Below are 25,324 nucleotides of genomic sequence, written 5' to 3' on the forward strand. Positions count from 1 at the left end.
TCTTCTCTCGGAGTAATCGTACCAGTACCCCCAGCAGAAAGGGGTCTAGGGTACTATTCAAACCTTTTTGTGGTCCCAAAGAAGGAGGGCAAGTCCTGCCCGATTTTGGACCTAAAATGTTTAAACAAGTTTCTGGCTGTTCCATCGTTCAAAATGGAAACAATCAGATCTATTCTGCTCCTAGTTCAAGAGGGACAGTTCATGACGACAATAGACTTGAAGGATGCTTACCTTCATGTTCCAATCCACAGGGATCACTTCAGGTTCCTGAGATTTGCGTTTCTGGACCAACACTTCCAGTTTGTGGCCCTTCCTTTTGGTCTGGCGACGGCTCAGAGAGTCTTCACAAAGGTTCTGGGGGCGCTTCTTGCAGTTGCCACATCCAGAGGCATTGCTGTGACACCCTATCTGGATGACATCCTAGTCCAGGCCGTCGTTCAGTCTTGCAGAGGATCACTCGAGGGCTCTTCTTCTCTTGCTCCAATCTTATGTTTGGAAGATCAACTCAGGTTGGAGTTCCTGGGCACAATAATAGACTTTATATCCATGAAGATATTTCTCACAGATCAGCGATGCAGGAAGATTGCCTCCACCTGTCTTGTCCTTCAGTCCTCCTCCAGTCCCTCGGTGGCTCAGTGTATGGAGGTAATCAGGCTCATGGTGTCCAGCATCAATGTCATTCCATTCGCCAGGTTCCACCTCACACCTCTTCAGTTGTGCATGTTGAGACAGTGGAACGGCGATCATACAGACCTATCGCAACAGATTTCACTGGACGTTCAGACATTGAATTCCCTCTCTTGGTGGATCCGTCCGGAACAACTGTCCCAAGGGACATCCTTCCTGAGACCGTCCTGGGAGATTGTTACCACGGACGTGAGTCTGGCAGGCTGGGAAGCTGTTTGGGGTGTCAGGGTGGCACAAGGAAAATGGACCCGGGAGTAGCCTCTTCTCCCGATCAATATTCTGGAACTTCGAGCAATCCACAATGCTCTGAAGACGTGGCCTCTTCAGGGGTCGTTCAGCTTCATCAGATTCCAGACAGACAACATTACCTCTGTGGCTTACATCAACCATCAGGAGGGGACGAGAAGCTCCCTCGCAATGAGGGAGGTTTCTCGGATATTGGAATGGGCAGAGTCCCACAGCTGCTTGCTCTCAGCAATCCACATTCCTGGTGTGGACAACTGGGAAGCGTATTTTCTCAGCAGACAATCCTTCCATCCGGGGGAATGGTCTCTCCACCCCAAGGTGTTTGCGGAGATTTGTCACAGATGGGGGACGTCAGAGATAGATCTCATGGCATCCAGACTCAACTGCAAGCTACCCTGATATGGGTTGAGGTCAAGAGATCCCCAGGCAGAGCTGATAGATGCCTTAGCGGTGCCTTGGGGGTTCAACCTAGCTTACCTTTTTCCACCGTTACTACTTCTACCTCGAGTAGTGGCCCGCATCAAACAGGAGCAAGCTTCGGCTATACTGATTGCTCTGTTGTGGCCACGGAGGACGTAGTTTGCGGATCTGGTGGGGATGTCATCTTCTCCTCCATGGAGGTTACCCTGTTGCAGGTATCTGCTGGAACAGGGTCCCTTTCAACATCAAAATCTAGATTTTCTGAGGCTGACTGCGTGGAGATTGAACGCTTAGTCTTGGCCAAGAGAGGGTTTTCTGAGAGAGTGATTGATGCTCTAGTTCAGGCCAGGAAGCCGGTCACTCGTTGCATCTATTATAAGGTGTGGAGGACTTGCTTGTCCTGGTGTGAGAATCATGGATATCCTTGGCACAAGGTTAAGGTATCCAGGATTTTATCCTTTCTCCAGGATGGTCTGGAGAAGGGGCTTGCCGCCAGTTCCTTAAAAGGACAGATTTTGGCATTATCAGTTTTGTTACACAAGAGGCTCGCTGAGCTTCCAGATATTCAGTCTATAGTTTTGACGGTATGCTCCTCCCTGGAGCTTAAACTTGGTTCTTAAGGTGTTGCAGAGGGTTCCGTTTGAACCTATGCACTCTATTGACATTAAGATTCTTTCCTGGAAGGTTCTCTTCCTGTTGGCTATTGCTTCGGCACACAGAGTTTCTGAGCTAGCGGCCTTGCAATGTGAGCCTCCTTATTTTGTTTTCCACGCTGATAAGGCTGTTTTTCGCACTGGCTTGGGATTTCTTTCCAAGGTTGTGTCCAATCTTAACATCAATCAGGAAATAGTTGTTCCGTCCTTGTGTCCTAACCCTTCTTCTCCAAAGGAGAGGTTACTTCATAATTTGGATGTGGTTTGTGCTCTGAAGTTTTATCTTCAGGCTACAAAGGACTTCAGACACTCTACATCTCTTTTTGTGGTGTATTCAGGGAAGCGCAAGGGCCAGAAGGCCTCTTCAATTTCTTTGTCTTTTTGGTTGAGGAGCATGATTCGCTTAGCTTATGAGACAGCAGGACATAAGCTTCCTCAGAGGTTCACGGCTCATTCCACTAGAGTTGTGGCTTCTTCTTGGGCCTTCAAAAATGAGGCTTCTGTGGAGCAGATTTGTAAGGCAGCTACTTGGTCCTCCTTACATACTTTTACAAAGTTTTACAAATTTGACGTCTTTGCTTCTGTGGAAACGGTTTTTGGGAGAAATGTTTTGCAGGCTGTGGTGCCCTCAGATTAGGGTCCGCATTTTGCCCTCCCATTTTTTTCATTTAGTGTCCTCTAGAGCTTGGGTACTTGTTTCCCACAAGTAATGAATGAAGCCGTGGACTCTCCTCCCCTTTAGATGGAAAACATAAATTATGCTTACCTGATAATTTTCTTTCCATCGTGAGGAGGAGAGTCTACGGCTCCTGTCCGTTGCTCCGTTGGGCGGACCTAAATTTAGTTTTGTTCTTCTGGCACCATTTATACCCTGATATTTCTCCTACTGTTCCTTGTTCCCTCGGCAGAATGACTTGGGAATGAGGGGAGTGGGGGAGGTATTTGAGCCTTTGGCTGGGGTGTCTTTGCCTCCTCCTGGTGGACAGGTTCTTAATTCCCACAAGTAATGAATGAAGCCATGGACTCTCCTCCCCACGATGGAAAGAAAATGATCAGGTAAGCATAATTTATGTTTTTAAATATGGGCACTATGTCTGATTTATGCCAATTTTTTGGTACAGTGTGAGAACAGAAAGAATCCTGGAAGTTTAAAAACTATGCCTAGATTGCGAGTCTTGCGTTAGGGTTAAAAAGCAGCGTTGAGAGGTCCCAACGCTGCTTTTTAACGCCCGCTGGTATTACGAGTCTTGCAGGTACAGGTGTACCGCTCACTTTTGTTCCGGGACTCGAACATACCGCAAATCCACTTACGTCAATTGCGTATCCTATATTTTTAATGGGATTTTCCTAACGCCAGTATTATGAGTCGTCCTAAAAGTGAGCGGTACAGCCTCTCCTGTCAAGCCTGGAACCGCATTTGAAAGTCAGTAGTTAAGAGTTTTATGGGCTAACGCCGTAGTATAAAACTCTTAACTAAAGTGCTAAAAAGTACACTAACACCCATAAACTACCTATTAACCCCTAAACCGAGGCCCCCTCCCCCCCCACATCGCAAAAACTAAAATTAAAATTTTAACCCCTAATCTGCCGAACCGGACATCGCCGCCACTTTAATAAATATATTAACCCCTAAACTGCCACACTCCCGCCTCGTAAACACTACTTAAATATTATTAACCCCTAATCTGCCGTCCCTAACATCGCCGACACCTACCTAAATTTATTAACCCCTAATCTGCCACCCCCAACGTTGCCGCCACTACAGGGAGTGCAGAATTATTAGGCAAGTTGTATTTTTGAGGATTAATTTTATTATTGAACAACAACCATGTTCTCAATGAACCCAAAAAACTCATTAATATCAAAGCTGAATATTTTTGGAAGTAGTTTTTAGTTTGTTTTTAGTTTTAGCTATTTTAGGGGGATATCTGTGTGTGCAGGTGACTATTACTGTGCATAATTATTAGGCAACTTAACAAAAAACAAATATATACCCATTTCAATTATTTATTTTTACCAGTGAAACCAATATAACATCTCAACATTCACAAATATACATTTCTGACATTCAAAAACAAAACAAAAACAAATCAGTGACCAATATAGCCACCTTTCTTTGCAAGGACACTCAAAAGCCTGCCATCCATGGATTCTGTCAGTGTTTTGATATGTTCACCATCAACATTGCGTGCAGCAGCAACCACAGCCTCCCATACACTGTTCAGAGAGGTGTACTGTTTTCCCTCCTTGTAAATCTCACATTTGATGATGGACCACAGGTTCTCAATGGGGTTCAGATCAGGTGAACAAGGAGGCCATGTCATTAGATTTTCTTCTTTTATACCCTTTCTTGCCAGCCACGCTGTGGAGTACTTGGACGCGTGTGATGGAGCATTGTCCTGAAAAATCATGTTTTTCTTGAAGGATGCAGACTTCTTCCTGTACCACTGCTTGAAGAAGGTGTCTTCCAGAAACTGGCAGTAGGACTGGGAGTTGAGCTTGACTCCATCCTCAACCCGAAAAGGCCCCACAAGCTCATCTTTGATGATACCAGCCCAAACCAGTACTCCACCTCCACCTTGCTGGCGTCTGAGTCGGACTGGAGCTCTCTGCCCTTTACCAATCCAGCCACGGGCCCATCCATCTGGCCCATCAAGACTCACTCTCATTTCATCAGTCCATAAAACCTTAGAAAAATCAGTCTTGAGATATTTCTTGGCCCAGTCTTGACGTTTCAGCTTGTGTGTCTTGTTCAGTGGTGGTCGTCTTTCAGCCTTTCTTACCTTGGCCATGTCTCTGAGTATTGCACACCTTGTGCTTTTGGGCACTCCAGTGATGTTGCAGCTCTGAAATATGGCCAAACTGATGGCAAGTGGCATCTTGGCAGCTGCACGCTTGACTTTTCTCAGTTCATGGGCAGTTATTTTGCGCCTTGGTTTTTCCACACGCTTCTTGCGACCCTGTTGACTATTTTGAATGAAACGCTTGATTGTTCGATGATCACGCTTCAGAAGCTTTGCAATTTTAAGAGTGCTGCATCCCTCTGCAAGATATCTCACTATTTTTGACTTTTCTGAGCCTGTCAAGTCCTTCTTTTGACCCATTTTGCCAAAGGAAAGGAAGTTGCCTAATAATTATGCACACCTGATATAGGGTGTTGATGTCATTAGACCACACCCCTTCTCATTACAGAGATGCACATCACCTAATATGCTTAATTGGTAGTAGGCTTTCGAGCCTATACAGCTTGGAGTAAGACAACATGCATAAAGAGGATGATGTGGTCAAAATACTCATTTGCCTAATAATTCTGCACTCCCTGTATATTAAATGTATTAACCGCTAAACCTAAGTCTAACCCTAACTCTAACACCCCCTAACCTAAATATAATTTAAATGCATCTAAATAAAATTACTATAATTAACTAAATTATTCCTATTGAAAACTAAATACTTACCTATAAAATAAACCCTAAGATAGCTACAATACAACTAATAGTTACATTGTAGCTATCTCAGGGTTTATTTTTATTTTACAGGCAACTTTGTATTTATTTTAACTAGGTAGAATAGTTATTAAATAGTTATTAACTATTTAATAGCTACTTAGTTAAAACAAAGGCAAATTTACCTGTAAAATAAAACCTAACCTAAGTTACAATTGCACCTAACACTACACTATAATTAAATAAATTCCCTACATTAAATTAAATTAATTACAATTAAATAAAATAAACTAAAGTACAAAAAAACCAAAACACTAAATTACAGAAAATAATAAAATAATTACAAGTTTTTTTTAAACTAATTACACCTAATCTAATCCCCCTAATAAAATAAAAAAGACCCCCAAAATAATAAAAATCCCTACCCTATACTAAATTACAAATAGCCCTTAAAAGGGCTTTTTGCGGGGCATTGCCCCAAAGTAATCAGCTCTTTTACCTGTAAAAAAAATACAATACCCCCCCAACATTAAAACCCACCACCCACACACCCAACCCTACTCTAAAACCCACCCAATCCCCCCTTAATAAAACCTAACACTAACCCCTTGAAGATCACCCTACCTTGAGACGTCTTCACCCAACCGGGCAGAAGTGGTCATCCAGACGGCATCTTCTATCTTCATCCATCTGGAGCGGAGCGGGTCCATCTTCAAGACATCCGACGCCGAGCATCCTCTTCTGTCTTCATCCGACGACTAAATGACGGTACCTTTAAGTGACGTCATCCAAGATGGCGTCCCTTCAATTCCGATTGGCTGATAGAATTCTATCAGCCAATCGGAATTAAGGTAGAAAAAATCCTATTAGCTGATCCAATCAGCCAATAGGATTGAGCTCACATTCTATTGGCTGTTCCAAACAGTTAACCAGAGCTTGGATGAAGTGGTAATATCAATTTCGCTCACGTGTTTGCATCTAGATTCAACTTGTAATACAAGCGCTAAATCCAATGCACAGAAACACCCGCAATAAACCCCTTTTGGCTTGTGCGTAACTAAAAACGCGCCACTCATAATCTGGTCCTCCATGTTTTCAGCCAAATTACATAATCTTTTTAAGTGTTTTGAAACATTGATCTGCAAATTTACAGTCATGGTCCTTCCTAAGCTTCCTAGCTTCACCTAATCCTCAGTAAATAAATTCCCCTTTTCAATTTTCAGTAGGACAACATTTCGTTCTTACTTTTCGCATGTATGTGCTTAAAAAGTCTTTTCGAATTTGTTTTGCTTTCTGTTCTTAATTGTTCTACCCTAGCCCACTTAACTGCACTTTTGCAGGTTCTGTTGCCATCTTTTCATTTTATATAAGATTCCACTGATTTTTCTACCATTTTCTTTTTTTGTTTTATTTCATGGCTGACCCATTTACTAAACAATTGTTTTTGTTTTTAATTTATTTATTTTATATTTTATTTCCTGATAGCATATGTTGAGCAATAACTTTTTTTAACGTTGCTTTAAATATTTTCCACTTCTCTTTTTCATTCTGGAGAAAATTTCTTCCCAGTCAATGGTTTTAAAAAGATGCCCTTAGCCTGCTGAAATTGGCCTTTTTAAAATTAAGGGCTAAAATTAAAGTAAAAAGTTATTGCTCCAGCACTAACCTGACGTGCGCAAAAGCCGAAATTACAATATTGCTCGCCCGATAACCTATTCCCCCTATAAGTCAATGGAGAAAAAAAAGTGAAAAAGAAAACCTAACTGCCATATAGCCCACCGTAAAGTCCCCACTACACTATTAACCCTTAAACTGCCATCCCCCCACCGCAAAGTCCCCACTACACTATTAACTCCTAAACCACCAGCCCCCCAACGCAAGTAACCCACTGAACTATTAACCCCTAAACCGCAAGTCCCCCCAACACAAAATAATCCACTTACATCTAAACCCCCTAACCTAACACCCCCTAAGTTAACCCAAAATAGACTAACCCTACCTTTACCAAATAAAACCTTCCTAGCTTTGAAAAAAGAAAAACTTACCTGAGAAGGTAATAATAATCTAACTTTACATTTAAAAAAAACAAAAAAAAACTACCATTACTCTTAAAAAAACAAAAACAATTTACCATTACTGTTTTTTTTTTAAAACTTACCATTACAAAAAAACCCTAACATTACAAAAAATAACAAACAAATTACGGGGGAAAAAACTATTCTAAAACTAAACTACAAATAGACCTTAAAGGGGCCATTTGTAGAGCATTGACCAAAAGTGAACCAGTTCTTTTTGTGACAAAAAAAAACCTTACACCTTCTAATATTAACACCCCCCCCCCAAAAAAAAAAACTAAAGAAAACCTACTCTAGAAAGTGCACTTAAAAGGGCATTTAGCTCTTTTGCTGCCCAGAGAAAAAAAAAAATCCATAATCTTAAACAAAAAACCCACCCAAAAAAACAAGCTATCACCCCAAGATGGTACTCAACAAAAATTAATCTAGACGGCGCTCTCCATCTTCATCCCGGCTGTGATCCATCTTCTTATCTTCATCCCGGCAGTGGCGGAGGTCTTCATCCATCTTCACATCTTTAACAGAGAGGTCCTCTTCATGCGGTCACCAGCCAAACACTGAATTTTGAATGCGATGTACCCCTTTTCTACAGGAGCACCCTTGCATTCCTATTGGCTGATATGCATGTTCAAATTCAAATCAGCTAATAGAATGAAAGATATTTCTATTGGCTGATTTAACTTAAAGGAATATCAAACCCAAATTTTCCTTTAATGATTCAGATAAAGCATGCAATTTTAAGCAACTTTCTAATTTACTCCTAGTATACATGTTTCTTTGTTCTCTTGGTATCTTTATTTCTTATCTACCAGCAAGTACAATATACCTAGCAAGATACAGAGCGTTCAAGAACTGTCACAGTGCTTTTTCAATTTTAACTTTAAGGGATATGAAACCCAAAGTTTTTCTTTTATGTTTCAGATAGAGTATGCACTTTTAAACAACTTTCTAATTTACTCCTATTATCATTTTTTCTTCGTTCTCTTGGTATCTTTATTTGAAAAAGCAGGAACAGAAGCTTAGGAGCCGGCCCATTTTTGGTTCATTACCCTGGGTAGAGTTGCTGATTGGTGACTACATTAAGCACTACCCAGGTGCTGAACCAAAGATGGGCCGGCTCCTAAACTTTACATTCCTGCTTTTTCAAATAAAGATACCAAGAGAATGAAGGAAAAATTGATAATAGGAGTAAATGAGAAAGTTGCTTAAAAGTGCATACTCTATCTGAATCATGAAAGAAAGAATTTGGGTTTAGTATCCCTTTAAAGGGCCATGACACCCAAATGTTGAAACACTTGAAAGTGATGCAGCATAGCTGTAAAAAGCTGACTAGAAAATATCACCTGAACATCTCTATGTAAAAAAGAAAGATATTTTACCTCAAAAGTTCCTGGGTAGCCACATCCCATTGTAATGGACTTCTAAGCAGCAAATCAGTATGTCTGTCCCGGGACAGCTAAGTGATTGAGCCTCGTGCACTGTCATGTTATTTCCCTATTCAGTTTAAGGAAGTTTACTATGAAATCTCATGAGAGTTAAGTGAAATCTCATGAGATCACAGTAAAAGAGTTCATGACCTCAGCACTGCTGATGCTGATTGGCTGCTGTTCATTTCTTCATTTTTTATTTTTTTTGACCTGCAGCTGGGCAGCAGCTGAATTATAACTTTTTACACAGAACTTACTCTGCTGAGCTGAGGAGATTGTGAGGTAAAATATCTTCCTTTTTTACATAGAGATGCTCAGGTGATATTTTCCTGTCAGCTTTTTACAGTTATACTGCACCAGTTTCAAGTCATTTAGCATATGAGTATTATGTCCCTTTAATATTAATCATTACCAATTACTTGATCAGATAATTGCACCCTATGTGACGTTGTTTGTTGGTGCCTGTTTCCTCATTACCATTTGTGTGTGTTTTCCCCACAGAACAAAGCAGAATGTAGCCCATTTGCTTCATGCAGTTATGAAGGGCCGGGGGAGTTTACATGCAAATGTAAATCAGACTATGTTGGCGACGGACGAAAATGCACAGGAAACATAGTTCAGGTATTTTGTAATGCAAATTCCTTTAATAGAATTGCACACTGAAATGTGTTTTGTACAGACACAAAAAAGGATTAAAGGGACAGTAAAGTCAAAATTAAACGTTTTTGTTTCAGACAGAACATTCAATTTTAAACAACCAATTTATATGAATTATCTCATTTGCTTTATTCTATTGGTATCCTTTGTTGAAAAAGATACCTGGTTGGCTCAGAAGCAGCAAAGCACCACTGGGAGCTAGTTGCTAATTGGTGGCTGCCCATGTATGCCTCTTGTCATTGGCTCAGCTGATGTGCTCAGTTAGCTTCCAGTAGTGCAGTGCTGCTCCTTCAACAAAGAATATGACATGTTTGATAACAGAAGTAAATCAGAACGCTATTTAAAGTTTTATGCTCCTAATATTGGTTCACCAATGATGAATAAAAACCTATTTTATGTTTTGCTCTGTCTATTTCACATCAGCCTCAGATCTACAGTACCTCAAATACAAGAAAACCAATCACCTATAATTTGCATTTACTGCATTGTTTGTTCAATGATACGTCAATAGAAATGAAAGAACCCTTTAGCTAACTCCAACTCACAACTGAAACATTCCTAGGGGCCAATTTATCAAATACCGGATGGACATGATTCGCTGTAGCGAATCATGTCCGCCCGGCATCGCTAAATGCAGACAGCATACGCTATCGGCATTTATCATTGCACAAGCATTTCTGATTAAATGCTTGTGCAATTCCACCCCCTACACATTCCCGGCCAATCGGCCACTAGCAGGGGGGGTCAATCATCCCAATCGTATTTGATCGAGATGACTGCAGTCCGCCACCTCAGACCGCTGCTTCTTAACTTCTGTTTCCGGCGAGCCGGAAGGTTCGCACGGAATAAGCAGCATCCGCTGCTTAATAAATCGTCCCCCTAGACTATATCACATTACTGACATAAAGATTCAAACCGCCTAAATGTTCCTTACATTTTACAGCTTGTGTTAATGGACATGAAACCCAATTTTTTTTATCCTTTATGATTTAGAAAGAGCATGCAATTTAAAGGAACTTTCCAATTTTTCTTCTATTATCTATTTTGCTTCATTCTCTTGACATCCTTTATTGAAAAGCATATCTAAATACGCTCAGTAGTTGCTGATTGGTGGCTGCACATAGATACCTTGTACCTTGGCTCACCCATGTGCATTGCTATTAGTTGAAAAAAATGATACCTAAAGAATGAAGCAAATTAGACAATAGAAGTAAATTGCATTGTTGTTTAAAATTGTATTCTCTATTTGAATCATAAAAGAAATATCTTGGGTTTCATGTCCCTTTAACTTGCACTTTATTTTGCAGAAAAGTTGATTTCAATTAGAGGGGAGACAAAGGAGCAGTTTGAGTGCATGGAAGTGGAACAAACCAATAGGATTTAGAGGGGATGGATTCTCCAGTCATTTCACTTTGTGCTGTCTCACTCTCCTTAATTTTTTTTTTAATTCTTTTGTTTGACACTAAACTAAATGAGTCGGTAACTCAGTTTTCCTTTGAACATGGTTCTATAGAAATGATTGGGGATACTACAGTAATGCATAAAGATACTTTGCAGCCTAGAACCACTGATACTCGACATTTAAGACCCGATTATCTAAAGATCTTTGGGCTGGCAAGATTTTTTTAAATGGATACTAAGCCCAATTTTTTTCTTTCACGGTTCAGATAGAGCATGCAACTTTCCAATTTACTCCTATTATCAAATTTTCTTCGTTCTCTTGGTATCTTTATTTGAAAAAGCAGGAATGTAAGCTGAGAAGCGGGCCCATTTGTGGTTCAGCACCTTGATTAGCCACCAATCAGCAAGCACTATACAGGTCCTTAACCAAAAATGGGCCGTCTCATAAGCTTACATTCCTGCTTTTTAAAATAAAGATACCAAGAGAACGAAGAAAATTTGATAATAGGTATAAATTAGAAAGTTGCTTAAAATTGCATGCTCTATCTGAATCATGGAAGAAGAAAAAAATGTGGGTTTAGTGTCCCTTTAAGAATGCTCGCCTAGTCCTATTTCCCTGGTTGAATTCTCTAAAGCCACTTTTTTTTTTTTTTTTTTTTTTTTTTATTTAAGGTTAGATATAAGGCATACATACAATACAGAATAATGTAACATGTTAGCATTATTGGAATACAGACAGCATGTGACATAACATTATAATTGACAATATGCATTCCTAAATAAAAGAGAAAAAGAAAAGAACATGATAAGCAATTATTATGCCTAGTACTCTAATCACCTCCAAAATGAACAATGAGGCCACTCTTGGACCTCCGCACTAAATAAAACAAGATAGTGGAGGTTGATACCAACAAAGGAGACCACTTTTGAGTCTCTAATGAAAAACACACCTTATTTTCTGTTTTTACTGTAACACCTAACAATTGCTACACTCAAAGATGTTAGATAACTTTGAAACTAATTAGCTGAAACATCACTCAGGGCATAGCTGAAGTTATAATTGATAACTGTAGGAGGAATACTACTAGACAAGAAAGGGCTATGTATGAAAGTTCATAACACAGTACATATTAATACATGCTTAATATACTATGCATTTGCATCAAACAATCACTATGAATAGTAAGTAATTAAAACTGCTTCTGTCCCTGACGTACCCTACTTATCTTAGACAATCATGGTTGCATTACTGCCATATAATATGCACTAAGTTACAGCAATATGAGAGTAAGGTCGGTCAGTCTGATATATGGGGAGAAGATTACTATGTAGCTTATTAGCAACTACAAAACCATATGAGATTACAATTATTGGGGGACTCATGTGGGGTAGTAAGATCAAAGCATTATAAATGCCCACTATATAATGATAATGTCATAAGAATGTCTGCCATAATGGGTGAAATCCACTGAGGACAAAAGAGTAACAAACGCTATAGAGGTGAATTTTGCAGACTGACAATCCCCATTTTATATTCAGCATCTGCCGTTAAGGGTAATAGACAGATACCCAAAGGAGCATGTAATATTATATTAACCCCTTTTACATTCCTAAAACAGGTGTGTGCAACCAAACAAAAAATCATAAGGAATATGCAAAGGTTTACAAGTCCAGCCCAAAGTCCAGGAGAAGTAGGGAGTCCGTCAGAAGAGAAGGGGCCAGCTGTGGTAGTTTACCCTTATGACCAAGTTATTAGTAGCATGAAAAGTGTCTTACCGGTAAATATATGGGCAACTCCCTAGAGAAGTACCAATAAACCCGCAGCAAGCCAGCAAAAGCAATTAGCTCAGTGAGTATGGGGAGAGTAAGAACTGTGGAAGTTTTAATGGGTGAGGTCTCCCGGTATGTGCACCAGCCATTCTGGGTACAGTGTCAGCAACATAAATAAAGACAGATGTCCACTGAAAAATTGAACTTAAGTTGCAGATCTGTGCCCTTACTGTGTATGACTTTTCACGTATAACAGTGTTTGTACAGGATGTAAGCTACCTGCGTTAACCGCAACAGAGGTTCCAAGTGAAGAGATGCAGCATTCCAAAGAGAGGGGCAGGCACACCCCCCCCAGGATCCCAGCAGGGCATCGGTGGGATCCGCATCCATAACAGCTGCGACCGGTACAGACCTGCCAGTCTACGGCAGGGTTGAGAAGTAGGGCAGCAGTCTCCAGAAAATAAGCCAGTCGCTGTTCCTAGTAACTTAGTGTTGCTGCCGACGCCGCTCTCAATAGCGTGAGAGTGAGGATCTGCAGAGTTAGTGGCATTCATGATCGCTAGTTGGAAGCTGACGTATCTCCCCCACGGTCTTGCAGGAGTCGGGACCTTCTCTCCTACTGTGAAGCGCTTGGAGTCCTGCTGAGTGTGAACGTCTGAGGGTTGTTCCCCTTTACCTGATGGTAAGTTAGTGGAAAGGCCTTTGCTGTTACGACCCGCCAAGGCTGTAGCGGCTGCAGGAGTGGCATAAAGGATTGTCTCCGTCTCAGTTTCTGCAATTGGATTTAAAATTGGGTAGCTTAATTTTAATGATGGCCCTTGCCCTTGCGGTAAGCGGTTTGGAGGTAAACTAGCAGTTGTCACCTCAGTATCACTATGCTTTGTCGCAATAATAGATATGGCGCATGGGGCCTCGAGGGTGACAGCATGAATAGATTCACCAAGGCTTTCATCAATTAGGGTAAGATGATATAGTAATAACTTCTCCAGCTCTTGAAGGATCTGCATCTCCGCGTGTGCTATGTCTGGTGAATAGAAGTTAGCAGTGTCAAAACAAAAAAAACAGCGTATAAGCTGCTCATACCCGTTCAGAGATTTACGGGGGGGGGGTGTTGAGGACTGCTCCTTATGAGAGTTGCCACAGGCCTCAACGCTCCGGATCGGCAATCTGGTGCAAATTTCAGCTCAATCTGGTGTCTATAGATTCAGTACACTCTGTGAAGTTCAGAGACCTTAGTTAAAAATACAGATGGCTTCATAAACTGCTGATAGTTGGCAAATTATCTGCATTTCTCACGCAGCTACCGATATTGCTTCCATTCAAGGTGCTGCCCAGAGACACGCCTCTAAAGCCACTTTTTAACCTGAAAACAGGGTGTTTCACTATGGGGCTTATATACTGCATTTTCGTATGGGAAGGAGATGCATACATTATAAAAGTGCTAAATTAAATTAATAATTAAAAAATCCCACAAAATGAATTATCGAACTATTGACACAAAAATATGGAGGAAAAAATATATTATTAAGGTGCATCAAAAATTGTAATGTATTTTAATTTAGCAAAAATGTAAAATTTGTATGTAAATTACACAGGAATAAATTGTATTTAATATGCAACGAGTAAATCGTAATTTAAGTACACTAGATGTTTAAAAAACATAAAAATGTACAAAGCATAATTGTTGTTTTATAGTAAAATGGGCTAAACCTGGGTGTTCCATGGACGTAATTATCTAAACATTTTCCTCCATATGGTTCTCACTTTTTTTCTTGAAAATAGAAAGGTGGCAAGCTTTTATCAAAATACTCAAAATGCTTACTACCCTAATAGAAAAATATATGCATACAAAATTATAGGTGATTTTAATTTTGAATTATTAGCTGCAGGATTTAATTTTTTAAAGATCACTCCTTGCTCACTGCAAACTTCGCCCTACACAGTGACGTTTCCCTTTCATCGAGCTTCATTAATTTCAGTAGGAGACAGCTCGCCACTCGCAGGGACTGCCCTTTTTTTAAAGATAATTCCACCACGGCAGCCCCTACGAGGTTCGGTGTGAAAAACCACACCTGATCTTGTGAGGTTTAGATCATTAAACTCCTAGGGGTCCAATTATGAAAATCTTGTCAGCATGTAGAGAAATTACGCAAAAATTTTGATTTTTGAACATTATATTGTGATGTATGTGTCTCCCTTTCACATCCAGAACCCTGCATAGCCAGATAGATAACTCTAAAACTAACATTTGATTTTCTTAAATTGTTTGAGAAACTTACAGTACTGACAAGACCTCTAAGATAATCTCGCCCTTAAGGGCATATTTATTAAGCTCCGTATGGAGCTAAGACCGCTGCACCATAACTTGTGTGCCTGCTCTGAGGGGGTGGACAGAAATCAACCCAATCAAATACGATCGGGTTGATTGACAACCCCTGCTAGTGGCCGATTGGCCGCGAATCTGCAGGGGGCGGCATTGCACCAGCAGTTCTCAAGAACTGCTGGTGCGATGATAAATGCCGACAGTGTATGCTGTCAGCATTTATCGATGTGCAGCGGACATGATACCCTACATCGTTTAATGTCCATTCGCACATTAATAAATTGACCCCATAGTCTCCCCTCTCTCATGTTTACTCTGCAAAAAAAGTCAAATAAATTACAATAACATTGCCTTAAACATCAGAAATTATATCTATTAATATTTTTATTGTAAGATAAATTGCAAATTTCTTTCATTTCTGATTTACAAATTAGATTGTTAACCTGTCTCATTTTGTTATTTCCTAGGAACTCCGTTATAACCAACAAACAACTTTCTTTTATCAAATGCTTCAGGTCAGTAAAAATGTGTATTCTGTTTATTACTTAAATATATTATAAATCTTAAATGTATAATCTTACGTAATTCTACTTTATTTTAAGAGTGAGGTGATCAAAGATTTACAAGGAAATGGACCTTATACAGTTTTCATACCAGAGCACGAAGTGATTTATAACAGCAGCATGGTAATCATTTGACTTCTATTCTTGTCAGAACCTAATTTGTCGATTCTAATAAATATTTTACTTTTTTAAAGGTTCAATATTAGTGTGACTAACTCAATCATTTTCTGTTATGCATTAGTAAAAAGTTGCATGAAAATATTTTATTTTATTTATTTTATATGAATTATAGTGATGGTAAATTCAAATAGACTGAATATCGTCAATCGATGCAACTATAAAAATAAGTAGGTGTTTAATTCATCAAACATTTCAAATATACCATTTATTTATGTAAACTAAAGCAAACTGGTCCAATTGTAATGTGTTCTCTGGCAGCCCCACCAGTCTGTTTTTTTATTTTTTATGATGTTATCTCTGCTATCCAATCACATTTATGGCCTACTGGCATGTTCGTAAGTAAAAAAAAAAAAAGCAGGAACAACAAGGGGGGTGGATTGAACGTTGCCGCAATACAAAAGTTAAGAATCAAAGGCCTAGATTTAGAGTTGGGCGGTAGCCGTCAAAACCAGCGTTAGAGGCTCCTAACGCTGGTTTTTAACGCCCTCTGGTATTTGGAGTCAGTCATTAAAGTGTCTAACGCTCACTTTCCAGCCGCGACTTTTCCATACCGCAGATCCCCTTACGTCAATTGCGTATCCTATCTTTTCAATGGGATCTTTCTAACTCTGGTATTTAGAGTCGTGTCTGGAGTGAGCGTTAGAAATCTAACGACCAAACTCCAGCCGCAGAAAAAAGTCAGTAGTTAAGAGCTTTCTGGGATAACGCCAGTTTATAAAGCTCTTAACTACTGTGCTCTAAAGTACACTAACACCCATAAACTACCTATGTACTCCTAAACCGAGGTCCCCCCACATCGCCGCCACTCTATTAAAATTTTTTAACCCCTAATCTGCCGACCGCCACCTACGTTATCCTTATGTACCCCTAATCTGCTGCCCCTAACACCGCCGACCCCTATATTATATTTAATAACCCCTAATCTGCCGCCCCCGCTATCGCTGACCCCTGCATATTATTATTAACCCCTAATCTGCCGCTCCGTACACCGCCGCTACTTACATTATCCCTATGTACCCCTAATCTGCTGCCCCTAACACCGCCGACCCCTATATTATATTTATTAACCCCTAATCTGCCCCCCACAACGTCGCCTCCACCTGCCTACACTTATTAACCCCTAATCTGCCGAGCGGACCGCACCGCTACTATAATAAAGTTATTAACCCCTAATCCGCCTCACTCCCGCCTGAATAACCCTATAATAAATAGTATTAACCCCTAATCTGCCCTCCCTAACATCGCCGACACCTAACTTCAAACATTAACCCCTAATCTGCCGACCGGAGCTCACCGCTATTCTAATAAATTTTTTAACCCCTAAAGCTAAATCTAACCCTAACACTAACACCTACCTAAGTTAAATATAATTTAAATCTAACTAAATAAATTAACTCTTATTATATAAATTATTCCTATTTAAAGCTAAATACTTACCTGTAAAATAAACCCTAATATAGCTACAATATAAATTATAATAATAATGTAGCTATTTTAGGATTAATATTTATTTTACAGGTAACTTTGTATTTATTTTAACCAGGTACAATAGCTATTAAATAGTTAAGAACTATTTAATAGCTAAAATAGTTAAAATAATTACAAAATTACCTGTAAGATAAATCCTAACCTAAGTTACAATTGCCAATCAGCCAATCAGAATTTTCCTACCTTAATTCCGATTGGCTGATAGAATCCTATCAGCCAATCGGAATTCGAGGGACGCCATCTTGGATGACGTCCCTTAAAGGAACCGTCATTCTTCAGTTGGACGTCGTCGGAAGAAGATGGGTCCGCGCTGGAGGTCTTCACGATGGAGCCGGTCCTCATCGGATGAAGATAGAAGATGCCGCTCAGAAGAAGATGGTTGCCGGTCCGGATCTACTCTTCTTCCCGGATAGGATGAAGACTTTGGACCCTCTTCTGGACTTCTTCAGCCGTCGGATGATGGATGTCTAGCCCCCGCTTGGGCTTGGATGAAGATTTTGGAGCCAGGACCGATCGGTGAACCTGGTATGGTGAAGATAAGGTAGGAAGATCTTCAGGGGCTTAGTGTTAGGTTTATTTAAGGGGGGTTTGGGTTAGATTAGGGGTATGTGGGTGGTGGGTTGTAATGTTGGGGGGGGGTATTGTATGTGTTTTTTTTACAGGCAAAAGAGCTGAATTTCTTGGGGCATGCCCCGCAAAGGGCCCTGTTCAGGGCTGGTAAGGTAAAAGAGCTTTGAACTTTTGTAATTTAGAATAGGGTAGGGCATTTTTTTATTTTGGGGGGCTTTGTTATTTTATTAGGGGGCTTAGAGTAGGTGTAATTAGTTTAAAATTGTTGTAATATTTTTCTAATGTTTGTAAATATTTTTTTATTTTTTGTAACTTAGTTCTTTTTTATTTTTTGTACTTTAGTTAGTTTATTTAATTGTATTTATTTGTAGATATTGTATTTAATTCATTTATTGATAGTGTAGTGTTAGGTTTAATTGTAGATAATTGTAGGTATTGTATTTAATTAATTTGTTGATAGTCTAGTGTTAGGTTTAATTGTAACTTAGGTTAGGATTTATTTTACAGGTAATTTTGTAATTATTTTAACTAGGTAACTATTAAATAGTTATTAACTATTTAATAGCTATTGTACCTGGTTAAAATAATTACAAAGTTACCTGTAAAATAAATATAAATCCTAAAATAGCTATAATATAATTATAATTTATATTGTAGCTATATTAGGATTTATTTTACAGGTAAGTATTTAGCTTTAAATAGGAATAATTTATTTAATAAGAGTTAATTAATTTTGTTAGATTTAAATTATATTTAACTTAGGGGGGTGTTAGTGTTAGGGTTAGACTTAGCTTTAGGGGTTAATACATTTATTAGAATAGCGGTGAGCTCCAGTCGGCAGATTAGGGGTTAATGTTTGAAGTTAATGAAGGGGTTAATACTATTTATTATAGGGTTAGTGAGGCGGATTAGGGGTTAATAACTTTATTATAATAGCGGTGCGGTCCGCTCGGCAGATTAGGGGTTAATAAGTGTAGGCAGGTGGAGGTGACGTTGTGGGGGGCAGATTAGGGGTTAATAAATATAATATAGGGGTCGGCGATGTTAGGGCAGCAGATTAGGGGTACATAGGGATAAGTAGCGGCGGTTTACGGAGCGGCAGATTAGGGGTTAATAATAATATGCAGGGGTCAGCGATAGCGGGGGCGGCAGATTAGGGGTTAATAAGTGTAAGGTTAGGGGTGTTTAGACTCGGGGTACATGTTAGAGTGTTAGGTGCAGACGTAGGAAGTGTTTCCCCATAGCAAACAATGGGGCTGCGTTAGGAGCTGAACGCTGCTTTTTTGCAGGTGTAAGGTTTTTTTTCAGCTCAAACAGCCCCATTGTTTTCTATGGGGGAATCGTGCACGAGCACGTTTTTGAAGCTGGCCGCGTCCGTAAGCAACTCTGGTATCGAGAGTTGCAGTGGCGTTAAATATGCCTGTACGCTCCCTTTTTGGAGCCTAACGCAGCCATTCTGTGAACTCTCAATACCAGAGTTATTTAAAAGGTGCGGCCAGAAAAAAGCCAGCGTTAGCTACGCGGGTCGTTACCAACAAAACTCTAAATCTAGGCGAAAGATTATAAAAACCGTAATGGTTTTTTTTCAGAAATAAAGTTAGTGACTCGACTGTTTGTCAGATATCTTTTTCAAATCAGGCTTATGAAAGTATAAAAATTACCATCACTTTAAGGTATTCACACAAGTAAAATGAAACAGTGAATAGTTAAAAGGACATGAAACCCAAAACTGTTCTTTTATGATTCATACAGTTTTAAATAGCTTTTTAGTTTGCTTCTATTATCTTAGCTTTGTTTTCTTGGTATGGTTTGTTGAGAAGCATATTTAGGTAGTCTCAGGAGCTGGGGGCTAGCTGCTGATTGGTGGTTGGTCATATATGCCTCTTGCCATTAGCTAATTGACGTGTTCAGCTAGCTCCCAGCAGTGCATTGCTGCTTCTTCAATAAAGGATTCTAAGAGAATAAAGCAAAATTGATAATAGTGGTAAATTGGAAAGTTGTTTTAAATTGTATGTTCTACCTAAATCATGAAATAAACATTTGGGTTTCATGTCCTTTTAAGTAACAATTGTTCACTGCTCTGTTGGTTGACAGGGACAAGCCTTACAAGGAATAATACTAAGCTTGATCACAATATTTTAGAAAAAACTTGATTTATCTACAAAAATTCCCATAGACATTAATGGTATTTTTCTGTTTAAAACCATTAGATACGTTTTACTAAAGGATTTGCGATCAAACCCTCTGAGGTGGCGGACAGCAATCATTGATTTACATCCCCTGCTACCGCGAATGTGCAGGGGGCGGTATTGCACAAGCATTTCACACAAAATGCTTGTGCAATGATAAATGCCAACAGTGTATGCTGTCAGCATTTATCAATGTCGGGCAGACATGATCCGCTACAGTGGATCATGTCCCCCAGACACTTGATAAATCAGCCCCTATGAGTTGAAAGAAAACTGTTTTTGCTTGAGTGCTTAAACGACAAGTGCAAAAAAAGCTGAACTTAGAATATTGCCTATTCCCACATAGAAGTCAATACAAACCTGATTGCATATTCTCATGTGCGCTAACCGGACATGAAAATATGAATATTTCACATTCCAATGTTCTTCACATATATATATATTTATACACATCCAATATATCAAAAGATAAACACAGCACTCACCAGATTTTGAAAAAGTTAAAACATTACTTTTATTTTCGTCACACTAAAATGACGTATTCCCCAAACATTTCGGTGCCAGACTGACACCTTTCTCAATAGAACATCAAAATGTGAATAGAGGTATATAGTGCACAAATCCCTCACCCCTATTTCCATCTAAAGGGGAGGAGAGTCAACGACTTCATTCATTACTTGTGGGAATTAAGAACCTGGCCACCAGGAGAAGGCAAAGACACCCCAGCCAAAGGCTTAAATACCTCCCCCACTTCCCTCATCCCCCAGTCATTCTTTGCCTTTTGTCACAGGAGGTTGGCAGAGAAGTGTCGGAAGATTCGGAGTAGTCCCTTTTGGAGGGTAGTACTCTTTGGAATGGGACTGGAGTTTTAAGTAGCCCTGTCAGCCACTCAGTAAAAGTCCGGAGATGCAGGGACAGTCTTTCTGCAAAACCATTCCGACTCAGATTAACAGCTCCATGAGCAATGAGCGTTGACGAGTTTCGCTGCCTGCTTTCTACACTCAAGTCCATGTCAGGAGCGATGCTACTACACTGTCACACTTGAGAGGCCGTGTTCCTGTTCCACGGTGTAGATTCTGGTAAGATTGTTTAGTTTTTTTTATACACATTTTAATAAATAATGCAGAAGACAGGGTCACAGTGTGATACCTCTTATATTTATAGAATCAAGGGTTAATATCCCTGGTAGGGGGATTATTGAACAGGGGGGTTTGTGCATAATATTGTTTGTTGTGTCATTGCTGCGATATATGTGAAATATGGCTCTGGCAATGGGTTGACTTTAGTTTCATTTCTGGAAGTGTTTGCACGGCAGATTTGGTGCGTTTTCTCCCTAGTGCAGGGGCGGTCCTTCTGTCGGGTGGGGCCTATCGACTTCCTTGCTTGACTGGCGGTGCAGGAGACATAACGGTTTCTGTGGCCCCGGCCATTGGAGGTTATAAAGGTGCCATTTTTATTTAGAGTATAACTAGTCAGTACTAAAGCCGCAAGCTACGGAGGACTCTGACGCGTTAGAGGGTACTCCCTCTTTAACTAAGTCCAGTACCTGTGTTTATTGTGAGGAGGTTCTGGTAGATCCGCCTGCTCAACTATGTTCCACATGCCTTGATAAAATCACGACATCTCGAAAGAAAAGGATGTCTAGTACTACTGAGCCGTCCACCTCTGAGGGCTCCCTGTCCCGTGAGGTGCGTTCCCTACATACATCTACGAGTACACATGCAGAGCCCCAGGGCATGTCTATATCTCCTACGGGAGAGATCCGTTGGCCTTCAGATTTTGCGGATCAACTGCAAACAGCAGTCTCTAAGGTGATAAGTGCCTTACCACGTTCTGCTAAGCGCAAGCGTAAGGTAAAATATGGCGATCCGGCCCAGGGGTCTTATACTCCAATGGATATCTCTGAAATATTATCCGCTGACGAGGACGACTCCGACTCTTCGTAGGATGTTCCTTCTGGGTCAGAGTCCATGTCATCTAAAGCTCCCACTGCAGAGGAGCCTGACTTTAGGTTTAGGATGGAAAATTTGCGCTTTTTGCTGAAACAGGTGCTTGCTACCATCGAGGTTCCGGAACCGAAACTACTGGAGAAACCTTCGATTCCTAAGCTTGATAAAGTGTATGAGGACAGGGTGGTACCTCAGACCTTCCAGGTTCCTGTTAAGATGGCTAACATTATAAAGAATGAATGGGAGAGATTAGGTTCTTCCTTTTCCCCTTCTTCTTCCTTTAAGAAGCTGTTCTCCGTCCCGGACTCTCAGCTCGAGCTATGGGGGACTGTCCCTTAGGTGGATGGTGGTATCTCTACACTCACAAAGCGAATGATGATTCCTCTTGAGAATAGTTCGTCATTTAAAGAACCCATGGATAAAAAGTTGGAGAACATGTTAAGAAAGATGTTCCAACACACAGGGTTTGTTTTTCAGCCTGCAGCAGCGGTAGCTGCAGTTGCCGGAGCTGTGACATATTGGTGCAAGTCTCTGTTGGACATGGTCGAGAGGGAGACTCCCCTCGACGAGATACAGGAGAGAATTAAGGCCTTGAGGGTTGTTAATTATTTTATTTGTGATGCCAATATGCAAATTATTCGCCTGAATACAAAGGTGTCAGGTTTTTTCGTATTAGCCCGCAGGGCTCTGTGGCTAAAACCGTGGTCTGCGGACATGACCTCTATCCCTTCCCTTTCAGGGAAAGATCCTGTTCGGTCCAGGATTGAACTCGATTATATCCATGGTTACAGGAGGCCAGAGCGCTTTCCTACCGCAGGATAAAAATGTTAAGCCTAAGGGATCTACTTTTTGTCCCTTTCGTGCGGACAAGGCCCAAAGCTAGCAGCCCGCCACGAAAGCGGATTAGTCCAAGGGTACTTGGAAACCAGCTCAGTCTTGGAATAAGTCCAAGCAGAACAAGAAGCCCACCGAAACAGTCGACATGAAGGGGTGGCCCCCAAGTAAGGGGGCAGATTATATCTCTTCTCAGAGGCCTAGTTTCAGGATGTTCAGGATCCTTGGGTTCTGGAGGTTGTTGCCCAGGGATACAGGATAGGGTTCAAATCTCATCCGCCTAGGGGCAGATTCCTCCTATCAAATCTGTCTTTCAGACCAGAAAAGAGAGAAGCCTTTCTAGAATGTGTGAGGGATCTCTCTTTTCTCAGAGTTATTGTATCAGTACCCCCAGCAGAAAGGGGTCTAGGGTACTATTCAAACCTTTTCGTGGTCCCAAAGAAGGAGGGAAAATTCTGTACAATTCTAGACCTAAAATGTTTAAACAAATTTCTGGCTGTTCCATCATTCAAAATGGAAACGATCAGATCGATTCTGCCCCTAGTTCAAGAGGGTCAGTTCATGACGACAATAGACTTGAAGGATGCCTACCTTCATGTGCCGATCAACAGGGATCACTTCAGGTTCCTGAGATTTGCATTTCTGGACCAACATTTTCAGTTTGTTGCCCTTCCCTTTGGTCTGGCGAAGGCCCCGAGAGTCTTTACAAAGGTTCTGGGGGCGCTACTTGCAGTGGCCAGATCCAGAGGCATTGCAGTGGTACCCTATCTGGACGACATCCTAGTCCAGGTACCGTCGATGAGTCTCACAGAGGATCACTCCAGGGCCCTTCTTTTGTTACTCCAATCTCACGGTTGGAAGATAGACTCAGGAAAGAGCTCCCTGATTCCCAGCAACAGGGTGGAGTTCCTGAGAACGATAATAGATTCTATATCCATGAAGATATTTCTCACAGATCAGCGACACAGGAAGATTGCGTCACCTGTCTTGCCCTTCAGTCCTCCTCCAGTCCCTTGGTGGCTCAGAGTATGGAGGTGATCGGGCTCATGGTGTCCAGCATCGATGTAATTCCATTCGCCAGGTTCCATCTCAGACTTCTTCAGCTGTGCATGTTGAGACAGTGGAACGGCGATCATTCAGATCTATCTCAACAGATTTCTCTGGACGTTCGTACGAGGGATTCCCTTTCTTGGTGGATTCGTTTGCAACAACTGTCCCAGGAGTCATCCTTCCTGAGACTGTCCTGAGAGATTGTGACCATGGACGCGAGTCTAGCAGGGTGGGGAGCTGTTTGGGGTGCCAGGATGGCACAGGGAAAGTGGTCTCGAGAAGACTCTCCTTCCGATCAATATTCTGGAACTTCGAGTGATCTAAAATGCTCTGAAGGTGTGGCCTCTCCTGGGGTCTTTCAACTTCATCAGGTTCCAGACAGACAACATTACCTCGGTGGCTTACATTAAACATCAGGGGGGATGAGAAGCTCCCTAGTAATGAGGGAGGTTTCTCGAATATTGGAATGGGCAGAGCCCAACAGCTGCTCGCTCTCAGCAATCCACATTCCGGGTGTGGACAACTGGGAAGCAGATTTTCTAAGTAGGTAAATCCTTCCATCCGGGGGAATGGTCTCTCCATCCCGAGGTGTTTGCGGAGATTTGTCTCAGATGGGGGATGCCGGAGATAGATCTCATGGCGTCCAGACTCAATTGCAAGCTACCCAGATACGAGTTGCAATCCAGGGATCCCCAGGCAGAGCTGACAGACGCCTTAGCGGTTCCTTGGGGTTCAACCTAGTTTACGTTTTTCCACCATTGTCACTTCTACCTCGAGTAGTGGCCCGCATCAAGCAGGAGCAAGCTTCGGCTATTCTGATTGCGCCGTCATGGCCACGGAGGACATTGCTTGCGGATCTAGTGGGGATGTCATTGTCTCCTCCATGGAGGTCACCCTGTCGCAGGGATCTGTTGGTGCAGGGTCCCTTTCAACATCAAAATCTAGATTCTCTGAGGCTGACTGCGTGGAGATTGAACACTTAGTCTTAGCTAAGAGAGGATTCTCTGAGAGAGTGATTGATACTCTTGTTCAGGCCAGGAAGCCGGTCACTCATCGCATCTATCATAAGGTGTGGAGGACTTACTTGTCCTGGTGTGAGAAGTATGGATATCCTTGGCACAAGGTTAAGGTATCCAGAATTCTGTCCTTTCTCCAGGATGGACTGGAGAAGGAGCTTGCCGCCAGTTCCTTGAAGGGACAGATTTTGGCTTTATCTATTCTGTTGCACAAGAGGCTCACTGAGCTTCCTGATATTCAGTCTTTTGTTCAGGCTCTGTCTAGAATCAGGCCTGCTTTTAGACAGTCCTCTCCTCCCTGGAGCTTGAACTTGGTTCTGAAGGTGTTGCAGAGGGTTCCGTTTGAACCTATGCACTCTCTTGACATTAAGTTACTTTCT

At 41.1% G+C, this 25,324-nt stretch overlaps 1 protein-coding gene across 1 annotated transcript in view; it reads left to right on the forward strand.

Moving 5' to 3' along the window:
- The window catches only part of STAB1 (stabilin 1), a 1,127,460-nt gene that overhangs the window by 828,675 nt on the left and 273,461 nt on the right, over nt 1–25,324 (forward strand). The window contains exons 45-47 of the mRNA XM_053721023.1: nt 9,456–9,575; nt 15,573–15,620; nt 15,708–15,791. Coding sequence (XP_053576998.1) covers nt 9,456–9,575; nt 15,573–15,620; nt 15,708–15,791 — 252 coding nt within the window. The remainder of the gene's footprint in view (nt 1–9,455; nt 9,576–15,572; nt 15,621–15,707; nt 15,792–25,324) is intronic.

Source organism: Bombina bombina, chromosome 7 (genome assembly GCF_027579735.1).
Source record: "Bombina bombina isolate aBomBom1 chromosome 7, aBomBom1.pri, whole genome shotgun sequence".
NCBI classification, from domain to species: domain Eukaryota; kingdom Metazoa; phylum Chordata; class Amphibia; order Anura; family Bombinatoridae; genus Bombina; species Bombina bombina.